At 35.2% G+C, this 9,314-nt stretch overlaps 1 protein-coding gene across 1 annotated transcript; it reads left to right on the top strand.

Moving 5' to 3' along the window:
* The first annotated feature begins 4,726 nt into the window (after positions 1–4,726).
* On the top strand, positions 4,727–7,885 carry LOC145128468 (uncharacterized). The gene has a single exon (XM_079063255.1). It carries the CDS (start codon positions 4,727–4,729, stop codon positions 7,883–7,885), a length of 3,159 nt encoding a protein of 1,052 aa, XP_078919381.1.
* The last annotated feature ends 1,429 nt before the right edge of the window (positions 7,886–9,314 follow it).

Here is a 9,314-nt window from a genome sequence, read left to right as displayed (position 1 = left end):
CCAAACTACATACACATAATCACATGAAAACTGAAATTCTAAAACTGAACAATTTCTATGGGCACTGATTTTTACTGAGTTAAATATTCACTATAATTCACCAAAGGCTTCAACTTTGTGATTTTTTCCCGAAGGATGTTAATTCTACGATGTTTTCTGTTTTTGCCCACCCACTCACTATTGGTTCCAGCCCTACAAAAACAAACAAACTTGATGACAGAAGCCACATAAATCAGAAGCGAGGAGAAGCAAAATCCTTGGAGAAATCAGAAGCGAGGAGAAGCAGAAACCTTGGAGAAATCGGAAGCTTTGAAGAACCGATGTTGGAGAGCCAAAATCCAACGAAGTTGATTTCGGCGAGGCACAAGCCACCGATGTAGAAGTCGGCGATGGAGCAGAAGTCACTGAAGTGAATGTCGTTCAAGGGAGGGTGTCGCTTAAAGCCTGTTAGTTCTAGGAAAGGGAGGGTTTTCTTGTAAATTAATTCAGTCAGCGATTGTATTTGGCTAATTCGGTCGGACTCTTCTTGCTCGGTCAGAAGCTCAAAATATCATTATCAAACGGGCTGAATTGGACCGAGTCAGACCTCACCTCTTACTGGACCCAATAAGAGGTCTATCAAACAGGCCCTAAGAAACAGAATGTCTTTATATTCCACATTTGTAATTGGCATACATATTTGGGTTTTTTTTTAATGTAAATAATTTGTTTGGAAAATGAACTTAGGATCATATGTTAATTAGCAATATCATTTTAATATGACTCTTGAGCATACAAGATCTTTTAGAAATTAGGTGTTTGGAAAATGACACCAGGGGAGAGTCATACCGAGCTCCCATATTTTGTAATTGGCACAGTACTAAGTTCATCCCAATGTCCTAGCACAAAGGCTGAGTTGGAGAAGATGAAAGTTGTTCCATATTCTTTGGCAATTGGATCCATCATGTATGCCATAAATCCTGTTTTCATACGATTCTCACGTCATGGAGGAGGACTGTCTATGACGTCACCATAGCAGAAAGTCGATTTTATCAGTTTTGATTCCGGTTTTAATAACGTACATATAAAGAAAGAAACCTAAGCTCCGATACCGCTAATGGGTTTTATAGGTTACAAAAAACTATGTACTTATGGAATTCTCTTAACAATTAATGGTATATGCAACCTAATTAATGGTCTATGTCTTTACACATTAAAGCAACATACTGTTGAAACTTTTATAAACCTTGGCTATAATCGAGATTCATAAGTTAAGGTTACATAACATTTGAATTGTTCTTGTAAATAATTCCTTGAATCTTTCTTGATCTTGGAAAGCTAGCATTAAAAGTATGATGCCTCTAATGGCTCACACCCAAAGCTAGAAACTCTAGAATGAAGATGAGAGAGAGAGAGGAGGGAGGAGGAATTTTGCCTATGAGCCTCTTGGGACTAGAATGAATGAAAATTCCAAGTCTTGGGGTCCTATTTTTATAGTGTGCGTGAGTTGCAGACAAGGCAAGATTTGAATTAATTAAATAACATATTTAATCCAGTTCAAATCATTTCCTTATCTACAACCAAAAGGCTTCAAGAAATCCTAGAATCCTTGCAAAAACCGTCTACCTCAATATGGGTTTTAGAAATTTCATTCCTTGCTCAATTATGAAAAATTACAGTTCAAACCTTGGACCTTTAATTTATTCCAATTAATCCCAAATTAATTCTAGATTAATTCTTATTAAGAATTAATTAACTCTTATTAATTTCTTATTAATTTATTAATCATATAAATTAACAAATCAATTAGGGTTTTAATCATAGATGGCAAGTGAAATTTGGATTTGATATAACCAATGCAGATAATTATTAATTAACAACCTACTAATTGGATAAGGCAGAAAAAAAAAGATCTATTTCAAACAATTCTCACTTCGTGGCATAGGATTGACCAAGACGTGACCATAGGAGAAAGTCGATTTTATCAGTTTTGATTCTAGTTTTAATTAGGCACATATAATAAAAAGAATCCTAAGCTTTGATACCACTGATGGGTTTTATAAGTTACAAAAAACTATGTACTTATGGAATTTCTCTTAACAATTAAGGGTATATGCAACCTAATTAAGGATCTAAGTCTTTACACATTATAGCAACATACTATTGAAACTTTCACAAACCCTAGCTATAATCGAAATTCATAAGTTAAGGTTACATAACATTTGAATTGTTATTGTAAACAATTCCTTGAGTCCTTCTTGATCTTGGGAAGCTAGCACCAAAAGTATGATGCCTCTAATAGCTCACACCCAAAACTAGAAACTCTAAAATGAAGATGAGAGAGAAGAGGGTTGAAGAATTTCGCCTATGAGCCTCTTGGGACGAGCATGAATGAAAATTCCAAGTCTTGGGGTCTTATTTATAGTGTGGGTGACTTGCAGACAAAAGCAAGATTTGAATTGATTAAATAATAAATTTAATCCAGTTCAAATCATTCCTCACCTACAACCAAGAGGCTTCCAGAAATCCTAGAATCTTTGCGAAAACCGTCTACCCTTATATAGGTTCTAGAGTTTTCCTTCCTTGCTCAATAATGAACAATTACAATTCAACTCTTGGACCTTTAATTATTCTAATTAATCCCAAATTAATTGTAGATTAATTACGATTAATAATGAATTAATTCTTATTGATTTCTTATAATTTATTAATCATATAAAGTAACAAATCAATTGTTTAATTATTGATCTCATATTAATTTATTAATCATATAATAAATCTACAAATCAATTATCTATTTCCAATTAATATATTAATTAATCTACTCTAATAAATGAAGATTTTTTTTGCCACTTGTCACACTCTCATTCAATTTGCCAAATGTTATTTTGTGGTTATTTTGAATTAATTTTTATTCCACATGACATTTTATGGTTTTTCTATTTTATTAAATTCCAAATAGTATTTAAATGCAATAATAAATACATATTAATTTCCTTAATTAACTTTCCTTCTAATTTAAAAAAATTTAAATTAAAGCTTCATTATTTTCCTTTATTTATTTGTTTAAATTTAAAAGAGTAAAAAACGGTTTAATTTTTATAATTCAACATTTTCTCATTTTTCTTATAAATTCAAACTTCTTAAATGTTTAGAATTTTATATTTAGTGTTTTCTTTTAAATAAACTCATGTAATACATTGATCTCACACCTAGTCATATAATATATCAACAAAACATTTCCCTTATCTCCTAATATCATTTCTAGCTATTTCTAGTTATAAGGGCAACCCAAAAATAACTTTACTTCTAATTACAAGAATATAACAATTTAGTTAAGAGCTTAGACACCTTAATACAATAATAACAAATGCTATGAAAAATCAGAAAACAACCAAATACAATGGAGGAAATCATTACCCGAGGCCGACGGTGAAGGAGAGTCGTAGCAGACATCGGGGTCGACGAAATCGCTGATCAAATTGAGAGATTCGAGGGTGGGTGTGCGGAGCAGAAAAATGAATGAGTGAGATCTAGAATATAAAGCCCTATCCTGACCACATTTCATTGTTATAGGGTTAAGTACGACGACATCATTTCGTTATTTGATAAATCAGAAAGAAAAAAAAAGATACAACTTTTTACCAACGAGTTGTCGTCGACATAGAGGATCACATGATCACATGTCCTCTATACCGACAACATGTGATCGGGATGGCTTTAAACCCAATGACGCTAGTTCCTTTTTCCTGTAACATCACTTTTAAATAGATAACAAATTATAATTTCCAAACCAATGGCGACGACATTGTGTCCGCGTAGATTTTCAGAAAACTGGGAAACAAGAATTCGTTCTCGCCTAACCTATGGCGACCACATCTCGTCGGCATAGCTAGTTTGGTCAATTTTTTACCAATGACATGGCGTCGCCTAATTTTTAGCGATGACGCTTTTTGTCGGTATAGGTATCACCGGCATAGGTAGTTATTCTGTTAGTGTTAGTGTCAGTGCTGAAACAAAAAACCAAAGTTAGGGACCACTTTACAATAAAATTGAAAGTTGCAGTTAAGCTGCAGATTTTGGTATATCAAATGTACCATTCTTGGAATTTACTCTAATTATAATGAGCAAGTTTGACCCGTTCAACAAATCTGACCCTTTTATTCTTAGCGAGGGTTCTAGATTTTATTAGTTTTCAATTAACCGTGTCAACATTGTCACTTCTGATTATATCATAATGCATTTGACAAAACTATATATATATATATATATATATATATATATATATATATATATATATATATATATATATATATATATATGATGAAATTTTGAATTTAATAGCTAGTTATTTTCTGTTAGGCTTCGGCACATCAAACCAGTTCAGTCAAACAATTGAATGAAACTCATTTGCTTGTAGTTAGTTTTGTAAATTATTGAACATCAAAATACAGTTAATAATTTATAACTATTATCCACAAAATTTATGAACTATATTTAGATTTCTCAAAAATGTCAATGATTGTTTGTCAAATACTGTGTTAGTTCGACTCATATTTTGTTAAAAGACTATGACCTAAAGGAAACCAATATGTGGATTCAAATAGTTTGCTGAGTTTAAAGTACGGGACAATGACAATAAGTTTTTCTTAATTTATGGCTCTATAAAATGAACCGGTTTCTTGATCATAGCAACCTATCTTTCCTCTTCAATTTCTAAATTTAATTGATCAAGCTGGGTTTGAGAATGGGGAATCAGAGGGGGTTGGGGCTTCATATCATTTCGGTTACTATTTTCTTGGTTGCCACTACATCTACTTGTTTGGGTGTTCAAACTACCAGTGAAGGTTGCTTTGAGCATGAGCGTCTTGCTCTTCTGAAGTTCAAACGCAGTGTCAAAGATGACCTTGAACTGTTATCATCATGGGTTGTCAATGATTGTTGCCGGTGGGAAAGAATCCACTGTGACAGCGTCACTGGACATGTTGATAGCCTTTTTCTTAGAGGGATGTCATCTTCTTTTCCACCCAACCAGTACTACTTAGATCCTGAACGCGACTTCTTAGACGGTAATGAGCTAAAATATTCTTTGGCAGATTTGAGGCATTTGAAATACTTGGACCTGAGTGGGAATTATTTTGGAGGAAGCCGGATCCCGGAGTTCATTGGATCCTTCAAACAGTTGGTCTACCTCAATCTTTCGCATGCTGGTTTTGAAGGTATTATTCCTCAACACTTTGGAAATCTTTCTAATCTAAAGGTTCTCGATCTCAGTTCAAATTATGGGCTGGTGGTAGATGATATGGCATGGACTTATGGCCTTTCTTCACTCGAGCATCTCGACTTGAGTTCATTGTATCTTAGTGGAGCACACAACTTGCACATGGTGTTTTTCATGATTCCTTCGTTAAAAGAGTTAAGTTTGTCATATTGTGGACTTTCCAATGTTGATCTCGATCCTCTTCTGAATTCGAGTAGAATGATTCCCAACATCAAACACTTGGATCTTGGCTTTAATAACTTTGAAGGTCCACTCCCTGCCTTTTTCAAAAATATGACATCCCTAGCATTCTTGGATCTTTCAAACTTTAATCTTAGTTTGGCATGGAACTTTGCAAACTTGCTAAACATGATCCCTTCTTTATCAAAGCTGTATTTGTCAAGTTGTGGGCTCGATAAGACATTTCTCTCTCCTCTTCATCTTAATTTCAGTACACTTTCTAATATCCAACATCTGGATCTTAGCAAAAATTCAATTGAAGGCACATTTCCATCTGTTTTAACAAACATGAGTTGCATAAGTGTCCTTGACCATTCAGGAGACAAATTGAATTCATCGGTTCCTTCTATGCCTAATCTTCTAGAGCTTGAACTTTCTTCTAACAAGTTTAAGAAGATTGAGCAGATAGGAATTTGGAGACTGTGTCGCCTGAAAAAATTGAGTGCATCATTCAATAATTTTGATAAAGAAATGAGTCACACCCCCACAAACACTTCAGAATGCTCTCAATATGCTTTGGAGGAGTTGCATTTAAGTTTTGGTTTAAATGGCACAATCCCGGATTCATTTCGAAGGCTAGTGAATTTAAGAAACTTACATCTATCAAGCAATGGATTGACTGGGCCAATGCCTGATTTGCTAAGAAAGTTAAGATTTTTAGAAGTATTAGATATATCCAATAACAAGTTAACCGGTCCAATTTCGGCATTCCATGGGAAACTTTCCAAACTTGACCTTTCTTTTAATCAGTTGAATGATTCAATTCCAGACTCCCTTGGAAAACTAGCATCCTTAACAGATTTGTATATAAGAAACAATCGATTAACAGGGCCCATCCCAGCATCTCTGGGGAGACTTATTTCATTACAATCACTTTCGATGAGTAGGAATTTTCTAAATGGGACTATTCCAGTTTCAATGGGGAAACTTGCCAAATTCCATTCTCTAGATGTCTCTGGAAATGTTCTAGAAGGAGTCGTTTTTGAAGCCCATTTTGCCAACCTTTCAAAGTTGAAATACTTGGATACTTCTTCTAATACTAAGTTGATATTAAATATATCACCAGAGTGGATACCTCCATTCAAATTGATAGGTATTCACCTTAGTTCTTGCAATATTGCAAATGGATTTCCACAGTGGCATCGAAATCAAAGAAAACTCAAGATATTAGTGTTGTCCAATTCTTCAATTTCAGGACCTCTACCCACATGGGTGCGGAAGATGCCAATCATTCCCCTCTTAGATCTCTCCCACAATAAACTCAACGGACCTTTGACAAACCTTCCTAATGGGGGAAATCATGATTTGACCGGGGATGGAGTTACTGCGGTATTACATCTGCAAAATAACTTTTTTAATGGTTCGATTCCAAGGTCGTTGTGCAGAAGGAAAGATTTAAACTATCTTGATCTTTCTAGAAATATGCTAACTGGGAAAATTCCGGAATGTCTTGAGAATATGCAAGGACTGCGTACCATGAAATTTAGCTCAAATCGGTTGTCTGGTGTCATTCCAAGCTCCAGAGGTCTTAATTCAAGGTTAAATTGGTTAGATCTAAATGACAATAACTTTACTGGTGAGCTTCCACGCGAATTGGGGAATTTAACCAAGTTAAATGTCTTGGATCTGGGTGATAATAATTTTTCTGGAAATATTCCCGACTGGATTGGAGAAAACCTCGCATCTTTAATGGTTTTAAGGTTACACAATAATAATTTCTCCGGAGGAATTCCTCGATCATTGTGCAAAACTGCAAGTCTACAGATTTTGGATGTTTCCGGTAACAACTTAACCGGAACGATTCCTCGTTGTCTTGGGCAGTTGAATGCCATGATTAACAGTAGTGGAGTAGCTTTGCACTGGCAAGAGATAAAAGTTGATGAGAATGTGAATCAGATTTTGAAAGGTTCTGATCATGAATATACACATACTTGGGATATAGTTTTTAACATGGACCTCTCAAACAATAAACTTGTTGGAGAAATACCTGTGGAGCTAACTGCGCTAAGGATGTTGGTGGGACTCAACTTGTCTTGTAATCGTCTCAGTGGGAGTATTCCAAACAGCATTGGAAACATGTCAAAGTTAGAATCTCTCGATTTCTCAAATAACAAGTTAATTGGGATGATCCCTCCAAGCATGGCAGCTTTGAATTTTTTGAGCCATTTGAATTTGTCACACAACAACTTGTCGGGATCCATTCCAACAGGAAATAAGTTGCAGACCTTTACAGATCCATCAATATATGCTGGGAACGAAGCCCTATGTGGAGTTCCATTGCCAAAGAATTGCTCCAATCATGAAGATTCAACGACAACAATCAAGAAGAGACATGAAGAAGGTGATGGGCAGACGAAGGTGTGCTTTTACATGGATGTAATGAGTGGTTTTGCAACAGGGTTTTGAGGTGTTATTGGAGTTTTGTTGTTCAAGAAGCAATGGAGATGGAAGCTTTTCAGGCTTGCTGATGAAACCATGAACAAGATATACGTTGTAGTTATGGTCAGAGTTGCCAAGATGAAGAGAGGAAGAGAAACCATATAGATCCTCTGGAATGCAAGTAGCTTTTGAGTACATAATATAAATTATTATTTCCTATCTAATATTGTTATCTTGATAATACTATTTGGATTTTATATTTGTATGGCATCTGTAATATGGGTGTTGTTTAAAGGTGTCAATTTCAAAACTTTTGTTGGATTTCGTGTTTATATAAGATCAGAATGTTATTTGTATGACATAAAATAATTTATTGTGCTCTCAACCTTCTGCCGCGGATCTTGATCCGACCTTGACAAATTTTACAGGAGATTAAAATGATCAATATTCTCATTAACTAAACCCGGAGGTACAACACAAAGTATATATACCGGGAAAAATAACAAACCTAGAGAAACTAGGAAACTTTTTAATAAGATAAACTAGAATAAAACTAGGATAAGTACTAGCTGAATAAGATAACTTTAACATTCCCTCTAAAGTTGGAATGTGAAGGTCACAAACACCCAACTTGCCACGAAGATACTTGAAACGTTCTACTCCAAGAGCTTTAGTAAATATGTCGGCATGTTGATGTTATGGAAAAGGTTTGTATCCTTCTACTAGACACCAACTCTCGAATGAGATAGCAGTCCATTTCAACATGTTTTGTGCGCTCATGATAGATAGGGTTAGCTGCAATATGGTGAGTTGCCTCATTATCACAGATCAACGGGGTATCTCCTTTTTTAACAACACCTAGGTCACAAAGTAACCACCGAAGCCATAACACCTCACAAACAGTGCTTACCATAGCTCGAAATTTAACCTCTACAGAAGATCGAGCAACAACACTTTGTTTCTTCGTTGTCCAAGAAATAGGAGACCCACCAATGGTTATAAAGTAACCTGTGTTGGATCTTCGCGTAGACTGACAACTAAGACAACTAGCATCACAATAAGCCATTAAATCCAGACCACCGTTAGCCTTAGCCGGTAAAAATAAACCTTGTCCTGGCCTTTAAATAGCGAAGAACTCTGAAAGCTGCATCCATATGGCCATAGCCACATCTTTAGACTGGATCCAAGTAGTATAGACTGTCTCTCTTTCTACCCATCCCAATCAGGTTCCTCGAGGGTAAATCCTGAACATAACATTTATCCGAGAAAAAGGTCAAAAAAACAGTTCAAGTCTCTCGTGTGTTTGCTCACAGACAATAGATTACATTTAAATCCCAGCACACTCAACACATCTTTCAACTTAATTCCATCTGATAGGTGAACATTCCTTACTTTCTTAACTGCAACAAAATACCCATTTGGAATAGTTACAAAGATATAACCATAAACTTTTTTT

This window comes from Lactuca virosa, chromosome 8, assembly GCF_052849685.1.
Source record: "Lactuca virosa cultivar CGN04683 chromosome 8, Lactuca_virosa_CGN04683_v6, whole genome shotgun sequence".
NCBI classification, from domain to species: Eukaryota; Viridiplantae; Streptophyta; class Magnoliopsida; order Asterales; family Asteraceae; genus Lactuca; species Lactuca virosa.
This window is presented reverse-complemented; position numbering and strand designations above follow the sequence as displayed.